A 25,829-nucleotide genomic window follows, 5' to 3' on the forward strand; every position below is an offset into this window, starting at 1 on the left:
CCGGACCTTTCATCTGCTGAAAATGAAAGGCAGATCCTGTTGTAGTTAGTATGCCGTGTAGGATGGTGAAGGCTGTGCTGCAGGGGTGTGTAAGCTCTAGTACAGAGCGTGCTGGTGAATGTGGTTCAGGCCACACAGCAGGCTGTGGTGGGTCAGTGTGTGTTGGTGGGTGGTGCTAGTTTGTGTGCTAGAAGGCGGTGTGTGTGGCTGAGCGTGTAGTGGAGCAGTGGGTTGAGAAGCAGGGTGTTCTGGTTCTGTCCTCCTGGGATGTCACCCAGCGCCCTGGGTCATCCTCTCCACAGGTGTTTATTGACGTTAGGTACCATTCTAGGTGCTGGAGACACGGAAGTGAAAATAACACAATCTCCGGCTCTCGTGGAACTTCTATTTTAGAAGGAGTGGGCAAACAATAGACATAGAAATCAGCAAATAGGGGCGTTTGGGTAGTTCAGTCGGTTAAGCGCCCGATTCTTGGTTTTGGCCCAGGTCATGATCTCACAGTTTGTGGGTTCAAGCCCTGTGTCAAGCTCCACGCTGACAGCATAGAGCCCACTTGGGATTCTCTGTCTCCCTCTTTCTGTGCCCCTCCCCTGCTCACTCTCTCAGTCTCTCTCTCTCTCTCTCTCAAAATAAATAAACTAAAAAACATCAGCAAATATGTTAGAAGGAGATAAGCATTGTAGAGGAAATCAGAGCAGGGGTGAGGATGGTGAGAGGTGGATCAGAGAGAGGTGGCTGGAAAGCCTTGCTGGCATTTCAGCAAAGATGGGAGGAATGTGTGAGCCATGTGTGTATCTTGGGGGGAGAGTGGTTCGGGCGGTGGTAACAGGTGCAAAGGCCCTGAGGCAAGAGCTTGCCTGGCATGTTCAAGGAAGAGCACAGAATCCAAGTGCTGAGCTGAGTGGGCGAAGGAAGGGGGAAAAGAAGATGATACTGGTGAGGCCACGGGAGGGGCAGATGGTGCAGGCCACTGTAGGATCTGTGGCTTCTACTCCGGCTGAGATGGGCAGCATTTGGAGGGCCCTGGGCAGAGAAATGGCATGATCCGACTTTGGGTTTTCAGAGGATCACTCTGACTGTTGTAGGTGCAGGGGTGAAATCAGGAGACTGGTTCGAGGCTCTTGTGGTCATCCAGGTGGGAGCCAGTGGGCATTTGGACAGGACGGAGCTGCCTGAGGGCCTCCAGGATGTGTTCCTATCGGCACACCTAGCCCTCCCTGGTTCCTGGCACCTTGTGGACGCCCAGTGATTACCCCAGGGGCCAAGAAGGAATGGATGAAGGAGAATCCCTTCAGACTGCCTGCATAATCGCTCCTCGAGTGTAATGTGGTAGCCAGTTGTTGGTCCTGGCGAAAAGCAGGATGAAGGAATGAAATAGGTTGTCGTGAAAGTGTCTGGAGTTCAGAGTGCTGGCATGTGGGGCACAGAGTGGGGCATGGCTGTTCCTCCTCTTGTCAGTGTAAATTCTGTGGCAGTGTGAGAGGTCCCACGTGCTCGGGGTGGTAGCCGGGCAGTCCCCTTGGTCTGGGTGAGCAGCTCAGAATTTGGCTGTGCTGCACTAAGAGGGTGCATTGAGGCCATGGGTGAGCATGTCTGCTGGCTGAATTTGTCATATGTGGTGCTTCGAGTCACAGTAGAAGATATGCTGATGTAGTGTGTTTAAATCAACATGCCCGATCGAGATTTTGGTGGCATTCATACGCTAGTAGGAATTGCCTTAGTGAAGTCTGGCGGTGTCCCTAATGCCCAGTGCAAAGCTTGCTGTGAAAACTGGGTGGAGGCACACGCCTTGGGCTCCCTTCCCCAGCTGTCAGCAGAGATGCAGCAAATTGAGGAGGTGGGAGAAGAGTAACCAGGTCACAAGGACACCCTGCTTCGTTACGGCCCACGGAGGCCTAACTACTAGGGTGTTTGTACAGCGACTTGCCCGCTAGTGAACGTGGCTCTCTTTCGGTTCTAAAGTGTGCTCCATCTGATGGCCCATTCGTTCTGAGCGGGGCTTGAGGAGTACAGCTCGCTGAGAAGCGGACAGTAAGAGCCATTCATCCTGGGCAACCGTCCGGGACCACCCAGACATGATCAGCATTGCTCACTCCTTCCGTTCATTCCAGCCCGGGTGTCAGGCCTCACCGACTCCAACCCCTCCTCGTGTGATAGTCTGATTCCAATCATTTCCGCTTTTGTTACCTGTCCTCCTCGTCACTTGACATAAAGCCCCGTACGGTTTTCAGGCATCTGCACATCAGCAAAGCTTTGGGATCTTGGAGGCTGAAAACGCAGAGCCCCTGGTCCCCTTTCTACATCACGACAGCCTTTCATGTGATAGCGTTTCCCAAACACTGCATCATTATCTGATCACATATCATGGCCTGCATCCTCCAGGAGTCTAGATGCCGAACTGCTTCGGAAAGTAAATCATGCTCCCAGGACTTGGTTTCTCGGCAATCCTGTCATCTGAAAACATTGTTTGTGTAGCCGAGGTCAAAAGCTTCAAGTACTGCTTTAATGGGCTGCAGTTCTGTTCATGTGACATTCTCCTCCGAACCTAATTGCCCTTTACAGCGTATGAGTAAGTGTCTCTGAGTGCATGTCTGAATGTGTGTTTGATGTGCTGACATTTCTGAATTGAAACCACAAAGTGTAACCTTTGTATGTTTGCTATTACAACTCCAAAAGCAAGGCTTAAGAAAGGGGGCGAACTTTCTACTTAATACGATTTATTTAAGAATAGAACCTCCCTCCCCGAGGCAGCACCAAATGCTCAAGAGAACAATACCTTTCAGAAAGCTGGGATTTAAAGTCATTCTTCTGAAACCCGTACTATTCAAATATACCGGACAAAATATTGAGTTATTGTCTGTGCCAAGCAGCGTTCTAAGTACCTTCCAGGCACTACCTCAGTTAATTCTCTATGAGAGAGAATTATGGGTGTCATTATGGGGGTCTCTATGGGTGTCATTGTCACCGTATGACAGATGAGGGCACGCAGCCTGGAGAGGTTAGGATGTTTGCTCAAGGTCCCGCAGCTAGCAGGTGGCAGAGCGAGGCCTTGAACCACGGGCTCCACACTGCCAGTATCCTTGGAAAGATTATCAGGAGCACTTGGAGCCCCTTTTAAGGTTTGAAATTGCACCGGTGGGAAGGAGCCAATACCACCATCCAACAGTGTCTGTTACATAATAGACGGAGACTAGATATTCTTCACAATTCAAATGATTTAAAATTTATTTTAAAATGTCGCAACAAACAAGTAACATATTCACACCTTTTACACTTCACCGGCAGGGTTTTCAAAGATGCAAATTTCACCGGCTCCTTCAGGCTTTGATTTCGAGGCTGACAAAGACCGCAGACGTAGAATGCCCTCCGAGGGCAGGGCATGGTAGCATCCGAGCTGAGGCACTCAAGACGGGCTCATTAAGGAGTAGACATCTCCCCACTCGGCTCTGTTTGTTCTTTCGGTTATCCAGAGTGTGAAGTTTACACAGATCCTCATCAAGATATTAGGCTACATTCAGACACTGACGCACAAATAGCCAAGAGTTGTTTAGGACACAGAGGCCCGGAGTCTGTCTCTTTATCTTTCTCTCCCTCCCTCCACCCACCCGTGGAGAGCTGTGGATCAAACCAGGCTCCCTTTGGGCAGTTGGAGTTGGCAGACTCCTGGGCCAACTGAAGTTCCTAAATCACTTGCCAAGTGCATGACTCTGAGCTGTCCCCCGGTGGAGATGCCAGCCGTGTGAACTGAACTGGTAGATGGGAAGGCCACATGCTGGGGGAGAGCACAAAGCTCTTAGGATGTGTCTGGCAATAACTTCTGGAAAGTAACAGAAGTCCAGAACTGGAGGAGCCCTTCGACGTGGGTATAGATACCATCATTCTAGAGAGGAACGAGCAGAGGCCAGAAGATTTGCTTCGGTGACTTACACAGGAAATAGAACAGAACCAGGCCAAGATGGGCCGTCCAGTTAATGGATGCAGGACTTTATTAATACTGTTTACAACCGTAACGATAAAATGGGCCAGGCATGTTCTGTGAAATTATTCAGTTTTACTAGAAAGCAGAGCCTTCGGTCTACTCACAACCACCCTGTGAAATACTACTGTTATTACCTTCCGTGTGTAGGTAAGGAGGTAGGCTCAGAGAGGTTAAGTAACTTGCCCATGGCCACACAGCTAGTAAGTCCAAATGAGTGCCAGTTTAATTTAAAGGCCTGTTTCGTGAGTTCGAGCCCATGTCAGGCTCTGTGCTGAAAATACGGAGTCTGCTTGAGACCCTCTCTCTGTCTCCCTTTTTCTCTCTCTCTGCCCCTCCCCCACCCTCTCAAAATAAATAAACATTAAAGAAAAACCCCTTCCCTCAAACCTGGGATCGCTCCTTCCCACTAGTAGGACCGCTGCCCTGTCTGCTCATTCACACAAACCTTTGAAAGAACTGCTATTTCTTGTTACCTCCAAGATCGTATTTCATGACAATCCATTCTTTTTCTAGTTTGGTGCATCTGGCTTCTGCCTCCACCTCTCTGTTTTGGCATTTCTCCCGGGGAGTTGTCAGTGACCTCAGAACAGTCTTCTCTCAGAGACTCGTCTTCTCATTCTTGACCTCATTATATTATTCGATATTCTGATCTTCTCTCCTTTAAAAAAAAAAATCCTAAAATATGGGAACTATGCAAAGCAGCATCAAAACTATACAGTGAGACTGTCTCCTCCGCCCGCCCTTGACCCTCAGCTAGGTGCCTTGGTTCTGCTCCCCGGAGCCACTCACAGTGGCCCAGTTCTGGGCCAGCCTTCTAGAGAGTCTGAGTGCAAGCGCAGGACTGCCCCACATCACACAGGAGGATGCCAGCACGCATCTTCGATTCCCGTGCCTCACTTTGTTACCTTCTGTCTCGCAGATTGTGTTTTGTCAGCATCTCGAGATCTACTTCATTTTCAATAGCTTCCTAGTTTCGCATATGCATGAGTGCCTCTGTAGGGTAAATTCAGAGTCCCCTCCTCCACTCTTTTTAAGCCCCTCTTCTTTCTCATTTATATGGCCCTGAGCTCACTGATTGTCCAGAAATACTGACTCCATGAAGGCTCTGAGGCCATGATGTCAAGACATGCATGACCCAGAAAGGGAAAGAAAAACTTTCATTTCTTGTTTATTTACACGTGCAGTTTCTTAAAAACAACCACCCTTCACCACTGAAGAACAACAACTTCTTGGTATGTAAATCTGCATTAAAATGTCTTTCCAAGCCCAGGCGCCTGGGTGGCTCGTTCAGTTGAGCGTCCAACTTGGTTCAGGTCATGCTTCCGATTCTGTGTCTCCCTCTCTTTGCCCCTCCCCCACTCTCACTCTCTGTCTCTCTGAAAAATAAGTAAACATTTAAAAATTTAAAAAATGTCTTTTTAAGGCAGCAAGGCTTGGGTTGGTGAGGGGGGAGGGAGTGGAAATGTGTCCCTTTTGCCCCCGGGCCCACATCTGCCCCTCACTTCTAACTGGGAGCCCCATTTAGGGCCTGACGTCATCTTGCACCCTCCCATATCCCACTAGCCTCGGGTGGAAAAGATACCCGTTTGTGTCTTAAACGTCTGTACTTGCAACAGCAATATCCCAGGAGAGGCTGAGTCATGGCAGGGCCTGCAGGACCCCTCTGTAGCCAGAGCACGGCCACTGCCAGTAGACGAGCTCAGTGCACTCCATGGAAGCTACCAGCTACCATGTCACATGTCTTCTGTGCATTTTATCAAGTCCTCCTCACCCCACACGATAAGGTAGGTTAATTCGACATAACAAAAAGTTGGCTTAGGGAAGTCAGCTCACCTACTTAAGGAATCGGTACCCGAGTCGGCATTTAAGTTCCCGCCGTTCGTAAGACAGTAAAATGAAGTAGGAAGCCTGTGGTCTTTGGAATCGAACAGACCCGACCCTGGATCTTGGTTCCCCTCCTTGACGCTGTATGGCCCTGACCAAGTCGTTAACTTTCCAAATTATCTGTTCGGTGGAGATAACCCTTTTCCTGCCTGTCTCACAGACCCGTGAGAATCGAAGTTATAAAAACATAGGCAAATAAATGGGGTAACTTTATTTGAAGCCAGCGACATGGGTGAAGAATAGATAAGAAAAATATGACACTCTGTTCACACGGGAAAATGTTTAGAGTTTCATCTCGTTTCTTACAAGCAGGGTAAATAATAAAGGACTGATTCTATATTTTGTATCTTTATACAAAGTCTCCATCCATCTGTTTGTCCGGCCAGGACAGCAGACTAAAATGTTAAGGTCATGAAGGTATGGAGAGGGTGAAATAACAAAGGGTTTTGTTGTTTCTTTTTCTTGTGCTTTTGAATGACTTGTTTGTTTCGGCAAGAAATGTACAAGGCTGATGGAAGAGTCTGGATTGTTGCCAGATCTGGGATCAAATCATAGGTACTTAAGCCTTGCTGTACAGCAGAGGCATCATGGAACCATTGGATTAAATGAGATACTGCTTATGAAGTACTTAAACAATATCGGGCTTATATGTACTTAATAGGCACTGCTACTCATCCGTCTGACAACATTGAGTGCCTGCTGTGTGCCAAAACCTGTCCTGAGTCCTGGGAAGGCCATGGTGTGACTTGAGCTCTTGTGGGGCTTACCGTCTAGATGGGAATATAATTCATCAGCAGAGAAGCAAAGAAATAAACATGTAATAGAGATTGGGCTATTTGGGTATTGTTATTTCCTGTGCGAAAGTGATGCCCTGAGGGAGAACAGGAAGGGAGAATTGGAGGTCCTATTTTGTCCGGAGGTGATCCCGAACAGCTCCTCTGAGGCGATGGCATTTAGACCAAAATCTGGAGGAAAAGAAAGCATTGCATCTTATTTTTAGATAAAACAAAACACCAAACTTGCTACCCAGTGCAAAAGCCCCTTCTCTTGCTGACTTCCTTCTAACTAAATAGACACAAGAGATCAAACACCCCGATTGTAAGGAATCTTCACTATTTGCAGACAAAGGAGCTTGAATCTTTCTTTTCTTTCTACGCTGTATTTTGTCTGACTCTGCTGGGGAGAGAAACCTTGGTACACAAACGACTTAAAAATGATCCAACGTGTTTACAGCTCTGTGCTTAACTGACTGCTTCTCACTGGGTGGGGCCCTCCTGTGTTGTCCTGCTGCAGAGAACTGTCTGTAAGGCATGAAAAGGACCCAGAATTTCATTGAATTTGCACATTAAAAAAAAAAGAATACTCTTTTGTCTTTTTGCCCAGGCTGTATGGCTTATGTATATTTTCAGTGTGACCTTCTAGTTTGGGTTCCTGCTGTCTTGATAGAGGCCGGGTTCCCCTGGTGTCTTTCTTTCTGGTCGCACTCAGCTTAGGTGTCACCTCCTCCAGAAAGTCTTCCTGGCCCTTCTTAGGTGCCTCACTTCTGTGCTAAATGGCCCCAGTTGTCACATGGTGCCATGTGGTGGCCTGTGTGTGTGTCTGTCTCCTGCTAGACCACAAGCTCCGTGATGACAAGGACAGGGATCCTCTTGTGTGCCATCATATCTCCAATGCTTTAACACACCTCCAGCAGAAGAAGCACCAAGGCCTCAAAATGGCAATAGCTCCCTCATTTAAATGAGCTTTTGTGGGTTTTTTTCTTATTAAAAAAAAAATCTGTCATTTAAATTTTCAAACACACAAGCAGAAGAGATAAAGGAGAAAAGTAAGCAGTCTGTAACTTGCTGGTCTTTATATGCACATAGACAGTATACAATATCTGTAAGCACACACATTTGTGTGTATAATTTATAAAATGGGAACATATTGTATGCAGCTAGTAATTATATGTAACTATGCCATTTAATATTCTTCTACATCTCCTTTTAATTTTTAAAAGTGTGTTGCATTATAATACATCAAATAGATGTATCATTACTTATTTAACTTCTTTTCCCTATTGGTGGATAGTTTGATGTCAACTTTCTTCCCCCCCACCCCCCCACCAGTTGTCTGATGAACATCTTATATCTTGGTGGGATAAACCCAGGCATATAGAGGAGGGGTCCAGGGAAAGTCTCCTGGAGGAAGTGACATCTGTCTGGAGAGGAAAAAGATGTGTAGGAAATGCCCTGGTTTGGGGGGCGGGGGGGTTGGAGGCAGGTGTTGTGCGCCCCCCCCACCCCCCCCCCCAGGTAGAGGAGACAGCTCATTGCAAAGGCTGGGCAGTGACAGAGTGCATAAGTGTTCTGGGAACCCCGGGGACCGAGTACAGCTGGAGGGCGTGTTGGGGTGGGGGAATGGGCACTGAGAGGCTAGTGACCTGGTGACCAGGGCCTTGTGAGCTATGCTGAGGAGTGTAGGCCCTGGGCAAGGGGGAGCCACTGCAGAGAAATGACATATCCAGGTTGGCATCTGAAAGATCCCTCTTGCTGCTATGACTAAGCCAACTCCACTTTCAACAGCCAGACCCGGAGCTGTTATTAACACAATGAAACAGAAATTAGAAAGAAGAGAAGGGGTGGGGGGCGAAGAGCTCACATGTAGCAGCTCACAGAGAAGCTTTTCAAACTGTCTAGGTTCTCAGATTCAGAGGCACAATTGAACAACAAGTCAAAATCCTTATTGCTCTCCTCTCCCACCCTGGAAAGAGGCGCCTTGTGATTTAAATAACCATGTTGGCTTGGGTCCCCGGCATGGTTCCGGGAGCTCCAGTGGTGCCCTGGCCACAAGGGAGGTGGGTTTTCTTTCAGTAGCTAAGTGAGGCTGAAGTACCCAGCCAGGGCAGCCAAAGAAACAGGTGTGGTCCACGCTGCGCGTGTCACTGGATCACAGCTGCAGAGCAGCACGTTCTCCAAGGACACAGCAGGCTCAGAGCCCTCCAGGCTGTGCCTCCCCAGGGCTGACGTCTCCATTTAGGGAGCGCTCCTGAAGCTAATGGGCAGTGACAGCTCCATTTGAAAAACACGGAAACACTTAGGGAGGCTGTGATCTGCCAGCTCCGTAAGCTGCTTATTAGCAGGAAAATCACGCTCCCGCTGTATTGTGCCCCCTTGGCTAACCCCTGTTTTTCCATGTCCCCTCTGCTATCTCACTTAAAGATTTCATTGTTCTCTGAGGCAGGGATGGGGGGGGGAGTGGCGGGGAGTGCAGGGAAGGGGGAGGCTCGGAGCCTCCGGAAGCTGTTTCTCTGTGTCCTATCACAGCCTCTGGGGAGGCCCCGGCAAAGCAGCAGCCCTTCTGGTGTGCATGGGAAACTGATGGCTTTTAAAGAAAAACGGCCCCCGAAGATTCTGTGTCTCAGCTCACGTGCTTCCTATGCTGGCTGGTTTGGGTCCCAGCACCCAGGCCAAAGAGGAAGCCTCGCAGGTCTGCCTTACTCCCAACCACCGGTCCCTGCCACGCTCTGCCCCCCGGCTCCATGCACCGTCTCTCTGCTCCGGATGATGACACCCAGTTTCTAACCCTCCCTAGTGCCTCTGCTGTCAGTCTAGCTGCTGCCCCTTTTCTGTCCCCACACCACAGATGAGGGGACTCCTACAACCCTCGACATCCCCACTGGACTCTCAGACTTATCAAACAGGAAACCAAGTGCCCCGTTGCCCCCCGAAGGCTCTCTACCCCTTCCCCCATTCACCGTGGAGCCCAAGTGCAAAGCTGTAGGGTCCGACAAGTCCTCTCGTCCTGAAATGCTGGTCTGACCCATCGGCAAATCTTGCACCCCTTCCCCCACTCCAGATGCACCTTTCCATCTATCCCAGAGGTACCTCCTTCTGAGGCACTATCCTGTCTCATCTGGTTGGCATCCCTGCTCCTTGCCCGTCCATCAACTTTGTACGCGGCACCAATGATCCCACAGAAATATGAGCAGAGCCTGTGGGCTGATCAGCATCCTGCAGTGGCTTCTTACCGAGCTGAGATGGAAATCCTCTGCCTCCGGGTCACTGCTCTGGCCACACTGGCCTCACTGCTGTTGGGTGACTCTGCCGAGCGAGCACCTGTCTCCAGGCCTTTGCACATGCACTTTCCTCCACCTAGAATGCTTTTCCTCCAGACGTTCAAATGTCCTTACTTCACTGAGGGCTTGCTTCAAAGCTCATCTCCTCAGAGCTGACCACTTTTTCGAAAATGGTGTTCTCTTTGCTCTTTATCACTGACCTGACTTTATTTTTCTTAATACCACTTACCTCTGACTGACATTAAGATACCTCTATTTACATTTACAGTTCCCCTTCTATTTATGTGTTTATTGCCTTCCTTCCCCAGTAGGACGTAGGTTCCCATGAGGCATAGATTCTGTATAATTTACTATTAGCACAGGGTCTGGCATATAGTAGGAACTCAGTAATTATCTCTTGAGTGAAAACAAATGCATAAGCAATGCAAGAACGTGAGCAATAATCCTGACCACACTGCGCTGAGGGTCCATCCTTCTTTGGGCAAAAGTCTCCCCCCTCCCACACTGGCCAGCACAGCATATCCTAAGTCCTGATTGCGTGGCTGGGCATTGGTGGTGGTGGGGAGGGGGGGTCACTTCTTGTTTTCTGAGACCCGAGGCAAAGATATCAACAGGGCTCAAAGAATTTAGCTTGGAATAACAAATCAGTTTGTTATAATGCTTATAGCTAGGGTGCATTGACACTTCCTCAGTGCCCAGGAGCAGTCACACGCACGATGTCCTGATCTCCTCCGCACACCCTGTAAGAGTCTGCAGGCTATGGCCTCGTGGGTGCCTTCTGCCCAGACGGGAACAAAGCAGGAAGCTGAGGCCATCTGAGAGCTGAGTCCCATGCACACACCCCCCCCCCCCCCATATCTCTGCTTCCCTTGACTGTAGGGCTTGAAGGAGCAAAGGGGAAATATGCACTCCTTGACTTTCTCAACTTTCCTTCCCTCTGCCAGCGACTCAGGCTCAGTGTCAGCTCTCCATTTTCTCATCTGTCTCTTCCTAATTGCCAAGTGGGATGGCCTGTTCTCTGCAACTTTTCCTGCTTGACCTCTTGGAGATAGCTACGACAATGCCCTTCTCCCTGGATTCCCTCAGTCCCCCGCTTGCCTGACAGTGCTCCCTTCTGGTTCTCCTCTTCCCGCTCTCAGTTTTAGGGGCAATTTTCTCCTTGGCACATGGAATCAGATCCCCACCTCCCAGGGTGGTTATGTGAAGCAAAGAGGTGATGTATGTGAAACCCTTAGCAGTGCGGGTTGCCTGGAAACTGCTCAGTGGGTTTTATTACTATTATTATTATCTTTTTCCCACTTGCCATGTTCTGTACTTTAAGTTGTTTTTTTTTTTTTTCTAAGACTGCTCTCCTTAGCTCCAGCATCTGTACTTCTAACCCCCTTGGGTCATCTCTTGGAACCTCCCTGGTCCCTCAAAGTCATCGTGTTCAGAGACATCTAGGTGGCTCAGTAAGTTAAGCATATGACTTCAGCTCCGGTCATGATCTCACAGTTCATGGGTTCGGGCCCTGCGTCGGGCTGTGTGCTGACAGCTCTGAGCCTGGAGCCTGCTTCCCATTCTGTGTCTCCCTCTCTCTCTGCCCCTCCCCCGCTCGCTCTCGCTCTCTCTCAAAAATAAATATTAAAAAAAAAGTCATCATGTCCAAACGGAAGTAGCTGTCCTTCCAAATTTTCCCATTTTCTCTGCCTCTGGGATTGCTATAACCACATTCTCACTGTCATTCAAACCAGAGACCTCATCATCCCCATCCCTGACTCCTCCTCCCTCTCCCACCCCCCTGCCCCACTTAGTCACGTAGTCATCAACCGACAAACCATTCGTGTAAAATGGAGCCAGGAGCTTAGGCTCCGACGTCAGAGGGGCCTGTCTCACGTTGCAGCTCTGCTATTCATTGACTGTGTGACCTTGAACAAGTTACGTAATCTCCCTGGCCCCAGTTTCCTCATCTGTCCAGTAGGGATGATGCCCACTTCGTAGGGTCATTGGGAAGATTTAATAAGATAATGCAAGTAGAGCATTTTAGGGTGCCTGGCATTTAGCAAATGTGTAATGAATATTAGCCATCATGACTGCTAGTGCTTCTACTGTGTTGTCAGGTTGTGGTCGCCTCCTGTAGACACTGTGTTCGAAATACCAGAACTTCGTGCCAATGTTTGGGTGGGAATCAGTCGCACACATACATACACACACGTTACAACTCTGATTCAGCCCGAGGACCCCAGGATGGGTGAGAAATGATCATGCTTTTCTCTCTCGATCCCAACTGCCCCACCAAGCACTGCTGTGTGTTTCATTCCACACCTTCCATTCCCATTTGGAGAGAGAATGGCTGAGCTTGCCTGCTGGCATCTTGCACTTAAGCGTCAGTGACCCACCCAGTTCACCAAGGCCTCGTGGTTGGCTGGCAATTGCAGAAACCAAGCCCAGGTCTTGGGATCTGTCTTCATGGACTAGAGTTTGTAAATTCCTGTATCTCTGGAGCTGGAAACATACGTTGTTCCTGACTGGCAGCCAGAAGACAGCCCTTTGAGGGATCCACTGCTAAATACTGGGATCTCCCAGGTGACGTATAACTGGCTCATAACTTAGCATCTGGTGCCACATGAAACATCACAGGTACCTTAATCCCATCTCTTTCAACAGGTGGGCCTGGCTGATGCCTTGCGGGGGGGGGGGGGGGGGAGAACATGCCACATGTCACCAGCCCCACCATCTCATGCCTTTGCCATGCAGCTCCTGACTGCCCAGGGGACACCCAGGGGTGGCTCACGAGCCCTAGAAACTGAAAGTCGGGAGCCCAAGGTCATGTACCAAAGGTCATGAGAATTTTGCATTTTCTGTTGCTCTCATTTCTGGTCATTGAAACCACCTCTCTGAGGCGGCGAAAGGGAAGGGATCCGAGAAAACCACAGCCCAGTTTTGTTTGGTTCTGTTTTGTTCGGGGTTTTGTTTTCGTTTTTGTTTTTCCACCTACCACAAGTTCTTTTCTTCCCCTCTCATAGTGTGGGCGAAATGCTGAAAACTTCGACCGGTTTTTCACCCGCCATCCACCCGTCCTAACACCTCCCGACCAGGAAGTCATCAGGAATATTGACCAATCAGAATTCGAAGGATTTTCCTTTGTTAACTCTGAATTTTTAAAACCTGAAGTCAAGAGCTAAGTAGATGTGTAGACCTCCGTCCTTCATTTCTGTCATTCAAGCTCAACGGCTATCGTGGTGACATCTTTTTTTCGTTGCAACGTTGCATCCATGTTTTATTTGCTGACGAGACTAGAGTGACCATGTTTCAGAATCCAAATGTCCTCAGGTCGTTTGGAGCATCTCTGTGAGATGGGATTATGCAGATGGCATGGCGAAAATGTTGCCGCATAATTAGCACATTCGCAAAGTCCTCTTACAATCCACGTTCGCCAGTGTATCAGCTCAGTAGATCCAGTGGGGACAGAAAATGCCTGCTTTCTCTCCCTTTTTTCCAGCGCTCCCATTTCACACATTTTTCCAACTCCAAGCATCCAGTCTAGATTATTCCCACCAAGCGAGCCGATGATCGGACGCTAGCAGTATTCTCTCCCTTCCTGCCAGACCCAGAGCTTGGCATGTATCCAAGTATATGGTGGCTTTCACTTAGAGGGAAGCCCTCCATTCTGCCCGGTTTGGAGGCACCGTGAGCTGCATGCTAAAAATAAAATTTTATTTGTTATTTTTTTTAGACTCGAAGTTAAGACGATTATCTCGGCCCTTTTAAAATGCCGAGAGTGTGCTTTTAGACAGTCTCAATCTAAAAGTACCTCAAGGGGTCAGTCAAAAGGCAGCCAGCTCGGGCACCACCTCCAATGCTGTGATTTCTGATCCTCTGCATCCCTGATCACCTTCATCCTCAAACTACTTGCAAAGGGCATTTGCACCACTCCCTGAAAAGACATGGTCACTCTAGCAAGGTCCCAGAGGACCGTGGTTTTACATTACATTTCAAATTTTATTTGCTTTGGGGTTTTATTTCTGTTGTTGTTCAAACGCAAAAAGAAAAAAAAACCCACTTTGTTACACATGCTTTGAAATATGTGTCCCAGTGTTATTAACCACAATGACCTGCTTTGATTTGTCGAGAAGGCGGCTCTGGAGCCTGGCAGACCCATGCCTGGGTGGAAGGGATTCGCCTAGGTTTGTGGCTGGTTTTGGGAAACTAAATAAGCACTCTGAGAAAGACACCATTTCCTGAAACATAGACAGTCGTATTCTTCACTTTGATGTTGTTTTGCAAGATGTTTGTGGAAATGTCCATTTGTATCTGGATATCTGTTCTGTGCCATTTTTTTTCTAGCATCGAGATACAATAAAAAAAAAAAAAAAAAAGAAGAAATGCTATTTCAAGAAAACGGCTCTTTGAAAAACGTGGACCCAAACTACAAAGCAGGGCTCCTCAGGCTTTGGGACAGAAAGGAACTAAACCCAGATTTTAACCTCAGCCCCAGGGTTCAGCTGGTCAGAGAGGCCAGGGCTGGGGACCGTTCAGGGACTTCTGGTGGCCTGTAGCGGGATGGGATGAGCTGGCTGAGGCTTCCAACGATATCGGAGCTCAAAGCCAGAGTCAAGTTTAGGGGCCAGCTAGGAGCATGGCTGGAGATCTTGATTTTCTTATCAAAATCACCACCCCTCCCAGCTTGGACTAAATATTCTTTCTTGCAAGCAGCTTTGTGAGCCCTCAGAAGCCAAGGAAAGCCCTCGGGTGGGAGAAATCCTGTTTCTGCCTGAGTGGACGAGGACAGCAGGGTGTTTCCCATCCTTGCCTACTGCCTCCTTCTATTCTCAGGCAGCCCTACAGAGAATTCCTATCACAAGTCGAGTGATTTCCAGAAGCACCAGGGCTTCTAAGAGACCATCAGGAGAACTTTAAAAACTTGACTAATGCCGTTGAAGTAAGACTTCTCATCTTTAAGAAAAGCGTGCTTTGGATTTGCACAGGCAGAGAGGCCCCTGGCTCGCTCCTGTCTGCCCTCCACGTCTCCTTGCTGCAGGACCTCATGTGTGGCAAACCTGAAGTCTCAGCTGATGAGCTCAGGAAGTTAGAGAAGGAGGGAAATTGGGGCAGAACCCTCCACCCCCATTTTATTGTGGGGGAAACTGGCATCTGGAGAGAGGGAGTGACTTGCCCAACGTCAGTCAGCTGGGGTGCAAACCCAGGTTTCCTGATTCGGTGCAAGACTCTTTCCACTCTATAGCTGGCATCTCTGAGCCATGCCCACCAACAGGCAAGTTATTTGAGGTCCTTCGTCTGGCTGTTGGGTCACCAGGTCTTTCCTTGGACATGCTGTCAGGAAGATAAAAACCATACAGAAGCATTGGGCCACTGACAGATTATTTGAGACAACTTTAGAGAACAATGTAAGATAGGTAGATAGGTAGCTATAGATAGACGATAGATGAGATAGATAGATAGATAGATAGATAGATGATAGATAGATAAGATGATAGATAGAAAAAATATATTGTATATACACACCGCACTCTACATTTTCCAAATTGCTGCCATTATTTTTTCAAAATAGTTTAATAGTTTGCAGAAAGAGGTACTCAAGCCAAAGTCTTTGTTCCCCTAACACACCTTGCTGAGGGCTGGTCAACAAAGGCCTCTGTGGAAGTGAGGGATCCTTGGTCAGAGTTCCTGCAGTTTCCTTTTCTATCAATGTTTTCAGTACAAGGAAGACCAAGAAACAGAGCTTTCAGCATACGTAATCTCCGGGCAACACTTTGCAAATTTATTCAGGAAGAAAGATTTTTCCACATCATTGTGCCATCGTCCATGTATTCCACTCTCCGTTCATCTGGGAAGCATTCGTTGAGCACCAGCTGAGTGTCAGGCTCTCTGCTGGGTGTCAGCAGCACAGTAGGGAGCCCTACAGATGCCGCTGCCGCTAAATAAGTGATTGAAAGCATGATGTGATCTAGAGATAACCAGTCTCTGAGTTAGTCGGTGGAGCCTTCTTACAAGAAAGAAAAAGTCATCAGAAGTCTTCAGGGCCCGTCTTTCTCTCTGCAGACCATAGTTTGAGGCTGAAGGAGGAAATGCAGCAATGCTCTCTTGACCCGGATTTCTGGGGCATTCCTCAAGTGCAATGTGGGGGGCGGTGGGGGGGGAAGGACAGAGGCTAGATGGTAGCGGGGTGGGTTTCTTCCAGAAGGCCAAAGGCACAGTCTCCGTGCTTGAACAGACCACAAAATCACCAAGATTTGAACAGAGACAGATCCCCATAGAGAGAGAGGTAACTGGTTTTACAGCTCAGTTCTGAGGCCTGAGTCTTGCTTCTTAGAGTTTATCATCCTGCAGGCATCCTTTCCAGCCCTCAGGGAGATGCAGTTCTGCCAGCACACTGCCCCCAGCTTGACCCTGCCTGGCTCTTCTAGATGAGACAAGCTGAGATCTTCCAAAAGAACTTAAATTAAGAAAGAATTTTTAAAAAGAAATTAAATAAAATCCAAAGAAACCTAAACACAGTCTGTGTTGGCCATGGCTAATTGTCTGCTGGTATGCCAAGGATCCCTCTTGGCATTTCTGAGACTTCTCACTCACCTGTACCTCTTCTAAGGAAGGGTAGGACCATAATGGCCTTCTCGGGGAATCAATAGAAGGCCAGTGGAATTGATAACCCTCCTTGCATGAGTGATGCTATGTTCACGTGGCTTCAGATGCTATCAACCCAAAAAGGAGAGGCCCATCCTCTCCCACCTTCTAGGGTAAAAGTCAGGGGTATTTCCTAGGGGGATCTGCCTGGAAGACAAAATCTAGAATGGCAGGTTCTATTTGGACCATGTGGCTGTTTGAAGCATGAGACCTCACCAGCACAACAGATGGGGAAGAGCTTTGAAAGCTGGGGCTCGTGGTAAGGGAACCTCCAGGGATGCCCAAAGGCAGGGAAGGCCAGATGGGGTCGATGTTCCCAGGAGAGACCTGAAAGGAGGCAAGTGTCTGCCTTCTTGGCGCCCACATACCATCGTGGAGCTCTCAGACCTTGAAGGGACCTAACACAGTTCAATCCATACTGCAGCTCAAAATGGACAGAGGCCAATGTGAGGGACCCATAGGATCAGTGGGAACAGTTTCATTGCTTTGCCATAGAGGGTAGTCTCTGACTCAAGGACAAGTATAAATTGGAAAAAAGCAAAGAGGCTCATCCTTAGGCAAGTCTTCGTTCATTGACTGGTTCATTCACTCAACAAATAGTTGTGGACAGCCTGCGGTGTGCCAAGCATTATTCTTGGCACTGGAAATACCACAGTGAAGAAACAGGCAAGGACCCTCCCTACCTGGAGAGAGGCAATAAGTAAACAAGACAGTGTCTGATAATAAGTAAGTGCAATGAAGATGATTAAAAGGGTGCCAATGTATGACTTGTAGGTCCAGAGAGGGATGTACAGGCACTTCCCTTAGGAAGAGGTGACATTTGAGCTTTCTCTGAACACAGGAAATAACACCAGCAGTGCCTGGGACAGCACAGGACAGGCTGACATCAGGCAGGACAAGACAAAGCAGAGTGGGTGGGACATGGCAGGAGATGGCCCACCGTCTAGAAAACAGCTCCATTGACATCTTGTGCCCACTGCAGTCTGGCTACACTTCCTCGAGTGTGTTTCTTATACTCCCCGCTTCCCATTCCCACACCACAACACATACAACACAAGAGTAAGTGGCAACTTCCTAGGGACACTTTGCCCATCTCAAAGGAGCATCCTAAAAGAAGGAATTCTTGTGGGAGGTATTTGGCGAAGAGGCGTGAGCCCAGCAATGAGAAACCCTACCAGTCAGCGCCCATTAGGAGCTAAACCTAAAGCATGGGTGGCAATTGGCCGAACTCCGGCAAATCAGTCAGTACTCACTGAACCTCCCCTCTTTACAATCTGACCCAGCTCTGGCTTCTGCCAGGCAAACTCTGGCCTTCTTGGCTATCCAGTAATAAACCAGCCATCAGGCTTTCCTCCCAGTCAGAGGGGCTGAGGTGAATTAAAAGCAGTGTGGTCAAGTGAAGATCACTAACCCACTGTACAACCTTGGGCAAGTCACTGTATCTTCCTGCACCCCAGTTTTCTCATATGTCAAACCATGGAGGGTGAGGACTCCAGCTCCCCTGCCTTTGGGTGGTGAGAATTGCAGGGGACAATAGGCTGAAGGACCCTGAGGAGGTGAGAACATCATACAGCTGTGAGATGTTGTCATTAGCCCATATTCTGACGTTCCCTGGAAAAGATTGCCCCAAACTGTGGTCAATAAACTGCAATTAATGTCCCCCCCCACCAGAAAAAAAGAAATTTCAGACTCACCAGAATAGAATATTTGTTTGTTTTAAGGCTGCCCTTACAGACTTGACTTTAAGCTTTGGGTTTTGTTTCTTATAGTTTGTTAACTAGATACATGCTGTAAACGTCCTTGGAGAGAGCCTGTGGCTGACGAAGACCCAAATTCTAGTCTGTGGGTGGATTTATGAGCATCCCTTCAAAGCCTAGATTGCACCAGGGGATGTGGGGTGGACAGTGGTCAGCTCCTTTCATCAGGCAGCCAGCCATCTGATGTCCCCACATGCCACTCTACCTTCTTGGGAGCTGAGTGGTGGTGCACCTGTTCTCCTTTTTAAAGAAAGGAGCCTCCTAGCCACAGGGGTCGCTGTTGGATGGTTTTCTCCGGGACGCCCTACCCCATGACTAGTTCTATTGCATTTTGCATGGTAAGAAGTTGTTTCCAATTCAGTTCATCTCAAAGCCAAAGAAAACTGAACACACACACACACGCACATACACACATACCACTGTATGGCAATCCTTACAGAAATTCATGTTTCATTTCTTTTCTTAGGCAATCTCCACCAAATGTTCTCTCCTGAAGACAACATACAATGTGAAATGAAAGCCAGGGGTAGTATGCCACAATGCACCTGCTAAAAAACTCAGCACAGGGCTCTTTCTGACTCTGCCCATGAGATGTCATCGGCTTCCCACTAACTGGCAGGTGTGGGTCGTGTCTCCTTCTTATGCCATGTTAATGTGTTTGCTTTCCATTTGGCAGAGAGACAAGCGAGACACCTCCAACTTCGACAAAGAGTTCACCAGACAGCCTGTGGAACTCACGCCTACTGATAAACTCTTCATCATGAACTTGGACCAAAATGAATTTGCTGGCTTCTCCTATACTAACCCAGAGTTTGTCATTAATGTGTAGGTGAATGCAGACTCCATTGTCAAGCCTGAAGTGTTAAGACTTCAGGCCAAGTGTATGTATCAATTCTAGTCTTCCAGGATCCATGGTGCATTTGCTGGCATTCAACATGTGGAGGGCTTGTCCTAGAGGGCTTTTCTTTGTATGTGTAGCTTGCTAGTTTGTTTTCTACATTTGAAAATGTTTAGTTTAGAGTAAGCGCTTTATCCAATTATAGAGGTACAATTTTCCAAACTTCCAGAAACTCATCAAATGAACAGACGATGTCAAAACTACTGTGTCTGATACCAAAACGCTTCAGTATTTGTAATTTTTAAAGTCAGAGGCTGATGTTCCCAGTAAATGTTTTTACAGTTATTCTACCCTATCTTCTTTGAATGCTAAGCATGACTGGTATTTTTAAAAATTGTGAGTGAGCTTTGCAGTTACCGTGAACTATTGTCTCTTGGAGGAAATTTTTTGTTTAAGAATTGATATAATTAAACTGAGTTAATATATGCAAACTCTCTTGTTAACATGTCTGCTTTTAAATAGGTCCTGGTACAGGGGTTATAAACTGAGAGCCATAAGCTGAGGCAGCCAGTGGATGAGCTTTGTTTCACAGGCACACAATTTTATTTCATTGAAATCATTGTCAACATTTAAAAATGGGATACTTTATATAAATTTTGATTCACTTATATAAATAAGATTCACTTGAAAAAAAAATTGGGAGACTAATAGCCCTCGGCCTGGTTTCCACGTGGAAATAATTCCACCAAACTGAGAAATGGCTGTCTCCTTTAAAACAGTGTGGGCTCTGGGGCGCCTGGGTGGCTCAGTCAGTTGAGCGTCTGACTCTTGATTTCAGCTCAGGTCATGATCTGAGGGTCATGGGATCAAGCCCCACGTCGGGCTCTGTGCTGAGTGTAGATCCTACTTAAGATTTTCTCTCTCTCTCCCTCTGCCGCCTCCCCCACTTATGTGCACTCTCTCTCTTAAAAAAAAAAAAAAGTTATAAAAGCAGTCAGATTCTCACTCCACCAAAGTCTCCACTATGCCCTATTGTGTCACACTCTCCATCCACTTAACCTGGCTGCTGTAAATTTGAGGTCGAGACTTCTGCCATTTGCAAATCTCACACTTAATGGACTCAATAATTTTCCTGTGCCCAGAATCAGAGTATCCACTCAGTGACCCAATCAGTGTGGCTTGGTGTGTGAAATCCTCGGGCACAAAGTACTTAACAAAAATTTCATCCCAGCTACGACAAAAGCAAGGAGGTCGCTGTCAGTACAGAAGCAACACTTTTCTGCGGTCAATGAGGATGTCACTATTTGTCAAACGACTTACCTTTTCCTATTTTCTAATTCAGCATCTGCAACAACAACAACAAAAAAAGTGTATGCCCTTTTCTCCACAACCCTACTTCCCCAGGGAGGCCAGGAGAGGAAAGGAAAATAAAATATGCCATATGTTTGGCATGAGAAGGAGCCCCAGTCTCTGGGATCAGAGTGGCACATTAATGAATCACTGGGTGTCAGCCTAATATCTTCTTCTCTGAATGAAATCATGCTTCTATTTTCCTTTTGAAAGATGTACTAATCCAATCTATCCAAAAGCACATGCCTTTGTTGCTGCTAATGCTAGTGGGTAGCAGAAAAGAGCAAACCTGTCACACCAAGTACATTATGATTCCACAAAATTTATTCATCCCCTGCCTCCTTGGAAAACGCCCAGTAAATGGAGCATCGGGCAGATGCAGTGAATCCATTGATCCTAGTACGTTCTTTGCAGAATTTTAGAAACTCTGCCAGTTAACATTGGGGAAAGCCAACTTAAACGTAAGGAAGAAACTGTGTGTTCTATGCATCACATGGAGAAAACAAAAATAACCGGATTTCTATAGATGTTTGATGACATGTTCCATTTAAGATGGTATTAGAGAAGAGCTTGCTGTTGTACTTCTGAGCCCTCCCCTCATCTTTTCTCCCTCTGCTGGATACAAACCCACCTTTCACTTCATAGTTATTGAGCAGCTCCTTTGAGCCAGGCACAATTCTGGGTGCTGAGGATATAGAGACCAACAAGACATCCCAGAACTTTCCACTCACAAGGACAAGAAGATGCAGAAGCCCCAGCCTCTTCTCTTCCTAGGATCATGTCCAGCGAGAAAGAGTGGGAGCAGTTTACTCTGGTTGACTCAGCATGGTCACATGCACAGTCCTAAACCAAGGACTAGGTCTGGGGTAGAGCGGGGAGTTGGGGGAGGTAGTTTGGCCAGACCTACATTGCATTAGTTATCTATTGCTGTATAACAAGTTACTCCAAAACTTTGAGGCAACAAATATGTATTGCTTCTCAATCACTACAGGCAGGAAAGCTGGGTGTGGCTTACCTGGCATAATACCTTTCATGAGGTTGCAGTCAAGCTGGTGGCCAGGGTTGCAGTTAACATACGAAGGATCAACGAAGGGGAGATGGGATTCACTTTAAAGCTTACTCACATGGTTGTTGGAAGCTTCAGTTCCTCACCAGACAGACATCTCCATAGGACTGCCTGCACATGGCAAGTGGCTTTCCCCAGTGACCAGTATGGAAGCCATCTAATCTCAGAAGTGACCAATTTTGTATCTACTACCCAGTCCCGCAATGGAGCTACTCATGAACTTAGGGAGCACTAGAGAAATTAGATAGATGGGAAAGAAATTGCCAGAAAACTACCTGGGCTTCCCCATGGTTATGGACCACCAGAAGTCAGTCTTCTTATTTGTCTCTTCAATCTCAACATACAAAGACATGGTTCCAGAGTTCAGGCTTGTCAACTGAATACCAGCGCCAACTGGGGAGCTGATGGTACAGGCTTTATAAACCAATGAGGACAACATTTTGAAATCTTCAGATGTTATTTCTGCTGTGGTTCTTTTTCTAACCTCATACACAAACAGATGCTGGAAAAATCAGAGAGGAATGCAAAGCAAGATAAATAGGAACCAAATCTGGGACACTCAATCCAGTGCCATCTATCAATATCTGGCTGTAAAAGCCCTAAAGCCAAATATCTCAGGTCCTGTCTTTGCTGGTTTTGATCTGAAATTGCTTTGACCCACATGGAATTCTGCTGTTTATCATTTCCTAGACCTGCAGCGCTGGCTCCAAAAGTGAATCCTGACTTTTGAAAGCAATAAAAGTTTGAATTCTAGAGCCCTTGCCCAATGATTGAACCACACTCTCTCCACTATGGATTTTGTCCCCTAAATGCAACTCTCCCTGGCATATAGCCTGCCCAAATTAGGCCAGATGTCAGGTTAAGATTAAAATGGTATTTGGACAAGAGACACAACAACATCCAATTCTGTTTCAACCGGTCACTCTCCCCCACAAGGTCCAAGAGGGAATAAATACAAAAAGGACAGTGCCTAGCAAATAAAACGTTGATTACTATTTGAAGATTGGACTGCATATCCCAATGTGGGATCTTAATTCTAACGTGAGCTGTATTGCATAGAGAATTCATAGATGTCATGTGGATTGTATTACATATCTATTGCTGTTAACAGATTACTCCAAAACTTACCATCTTAAAACAACACATTTCTTGGCTCACAGTCTCTGTGGATTGGGAATCCAGACAGTTTAGCTGGGTCCTCTGATTCAGGCTCCCTTACAAGCTGCAATCAAGGTGTTGGCTCAGGCTGTCACTGTCTGTGGTCTCATCTGAAGGTTCAACTAGGGAAGAATCCACTTCTAAGCTCACTCACATGGTTGCTGGCAGGATTCAGTTGCCTGTGAGGAATTTGACTGACAGCTTCAATTCCTCAGTGGTTCCTAGCTGGAGGCTGCCCTCAGTTCCTTACCATATGCACTCTTCCAAAATGTCATCTTGCTTTATCAAAGTGCACCAGCTAAAAAGACAGTATAGCGATAATACCTCTAAGCTGGAAGTTCCATTCAAGTTACTAGGTCCAGCCCATGCTTAAGGAGAAGAGACTATACAAGGCATAAATAGGCAAGGCAGAGACTTAGTGAGAGCCATGTGAGAACCTGCCTACCACGTGGATGGAAAAGGTTTCCTCTAAGAGACATAATACAGGGTGGAGTATGGGAGAGAAAAGGGGTCTTAGCACTGTGTCCAATGCATGTGCACGATCTTGATGGATGACATCAACCCTCCCCCTTGAGGTAAAGTGGAGGGTGGGAGGAGGCACTATGGTCATCCTTCCCCTGACCGAGAGTTTCTGAGCTGCTGTGGGTAAGCAGACTGACATCATGTATCCAAATGGAAACGACTTATTCCTGGGATCAAAAGACTCAGGCCCCTTGTGAATGGAACAGAAATCATCATTTATGTAAGCCCACAAGAACTAAAGGCCCTTAGTCTCAAAATAGAGGAGTTTTCCTTGAGCCCCTAAACATGAGCAGCATCAGATTCACATCACTGCCCTAGTTAAGCAGCAGAAGGCCAAAAGCAACCATGGCAACTTTAGTGGAGGAGCCCCTGAAGGTATCTGACCCCAAGATTATCCTCGAGAAGTGCCACTGGTTGTAAGTAGACAGAACCCAGAGGAGGGCTTACAGGGAAGAAGGGGGAAAGGGGGAAATATTTAAAAATATTATTAAGGGAGAGGAAACTGATTGAAGAAAGGCACAAGCAGAAAAGGCCTCCAGATCCCATCCTCTAGCATCTCCTGCCTCAAACCTGGGCTTGAGGGTGATTTGCTCTTATGCTACAAAGGCTGAAGCTATGTCAAACAGTCCATGACTGCAGAGAGAAATTATTAGAGCTGAAAATGAATGAATATCTTTCATTCATTCATTCCTTCGATAAATCCATCTTTAGGACCAATGACTGATCCAGATGGGAACAAAACATGGGCCCTATTCTCATGCAGCTGATGTTCCAGGAGGGATTCATGTTAAACAGTGAATAACATGATTGCAGATGGCAGCAAGTGCTATGAAAAAAAATAAATAAAGACTGGCAGGGATGGAATGGTTGGATTGTCAGCTATTTAACCCACATGCTCAAGAAAGGCCTCTGTGAGAAGGTGCTAGTTTTATCTGAGTGACAAGGAGCCAGAGCAAAGCATTGCAGACAGAGGGGACAGCGAAGGCCAGAGAGTGAGGCCTGGCCTGCTGAAGACCAGCACGGGGAGAATAGTAAGAACCGGGCAAAGTGGTGGAGACAAAGCCAAAGAGGAAGGCAGGGGACAGATCTGGTAGGCATTTGTCAACCTTGGTGAGAAGCTTGACTTTGTTCTAAGTCCAGTGAGAATCCCGTGGACACCATATTCATTCCCTCTGCTGTGGCTGTAACAAATGATCACAAACTGGCTTAACACAACACACATCTGTTATCTTACAGTTCTGGAGGCCTATAGTCCAAAATCAGTCTTACTGATCAAGGTGTGAGAAGAACAGATTCCTTCTGGAGGCTCTAGGGGAGAAGCTGTTTCCTTGTCTTTTTCACTTTCTAGAGGCTACTGCATTTCCTTAGCTTATGGCCTCTTGTCACCTTCAAAACACATCACTCCAGGGCGCCTGGGTGGCTCAGTCAGTTGAGCATCCGACTTCGGCTTAGGTCATGATCTTGTGGTTCGTGAGTTTAAGCCCTGCATCGGGCTCTGTGCTGACAACTCAGAGCCTAGAGCCTGCTTTGGATTCTGTCTCTCTCTCTCTCTCTCTCTCTCTGCCCCTCCCCCACTCGTGCTCTGTCTCTGTCTCTCTCAAAAATAAATAAACATTAAAAACAAAAAACAAAAAACACATCACTCCAACCTCTGTGTGTGTTGTCATGTCTCCTTTTCTGTCTGTGACTGTCCCCAGTGTGATTACTTTGGACCCACCTGGATAACCCAGGATAATATTCCCAACTCACAATGCTTAACACATCCTCAAAGTCCCTTTTGCCATGTGAGGGAACGTGCTCACAGGTCTGAGGGATTGGAACATGGACATCTCTGAAGGGCCCTTATTCTGTCTTTCTACAGAGACTCTCAACAAAGGGATAACATCTGATCTACCTTAGAGAACACGAGTGCACGAGTTGGGGGAAGAGAAGGAAGATCAACAGAGACCATTCCAATAGAGCAGTGAGCAAGCAGAGGTGCACTTGACTTTGACTGCTATCCCTGAAGAGATAAGAGGAAAAAGTGATTGATTCTCAGACTATCCAACCAAACTGGTTCTACTGATTCCCAGTAGGGTGCTTTTTCAGCCATCCCAGGATCAGACTTTGTAGGAACCGCCAGGGTCTGTATGACTGTTCTGAAAGGAAGAGGCCAGGACTGGAATGGAGGAGAAGAAGGATAACACTAAGGCTCTGGTCTGATGTAGTAAGTCAAAGAATGACCGCCCTGAGATTTCCAGTCCTAACCCTGGACTTTGTAAAGGTCACCTTTTCTAGCTTTTACCCTTGGGGAAAAGGGTCTTTGCAGGTGTGAGTACACTGAGGATCTTCAGATGAAAAGTTACCCTGTATTACCAGCGTGGGCCACAACACCATCACTGCTATCTTTATCAGAGAGAGGCAAAGGGAGCCAACACAGGCACACAAAGGGGGAGCTGGGGTGCAGATGTGGCCGCAAGACAAGGAATACTGCCAGCTGCCAGCGGCTGGAAGGGGTGAGGAGCAGAGTCTCCCTTTGAGCCTTTGAGCTTCCAGAGAGAGCGCAGCCCTACCCACGGCTTGATTTTAGCCTTCTGGCCTCCAGAACTGCCTAT

General features: G+C 47.3%; 1 protein-coding gene across 2 annotated transcripts in view; it reads left to right on the forward strand.

The window, feature by feature from the left end:
* PRKCB (protein kinase C beta) overlaps positions 1–19,630 on the forward strand; it is a 330,402-nt gene extending 310,772 nt beyond the window's left edge. Inside the window, exon 17 of one of the 2 annotated variants that reach the window (XM_027043015.2) lies at positions 18,978–19,630. In XM_027043015.2, the coding sequence (XP_026898816.1) occupies positions 18,978–19,130 (153 nt within the window). In that variant the 3' untranslated portion in view covers positions 19,131–19,630. Of the gene's footprint in view, positions 1–12,925; positions 18,212–18,977 lie in introns of those variants that run through there. The other variant, XM_027043014.2, reaches the window with a different exon arrangement.
* The last annotated feature ends 6,199 nt before the right edge of the window (positions 19,631–25,829 follow it).

The sequence above is a fragment of the Acinonyx jubatus genome, chromosome E3, assembly GCF_027475565.1.
Source record: "Acinonyx jubatus isolate Ajub_Pintada_27869175 chromosome E3, VMU_Ajub_asm_v1.0, whole genome shotgun sequence".
Lineage (NCBI taxonomy): Eukaryota > Metazoa > Chordata > Mammalia > Carnivora > Felidae > Acinonyx > Acinonyx jubatus.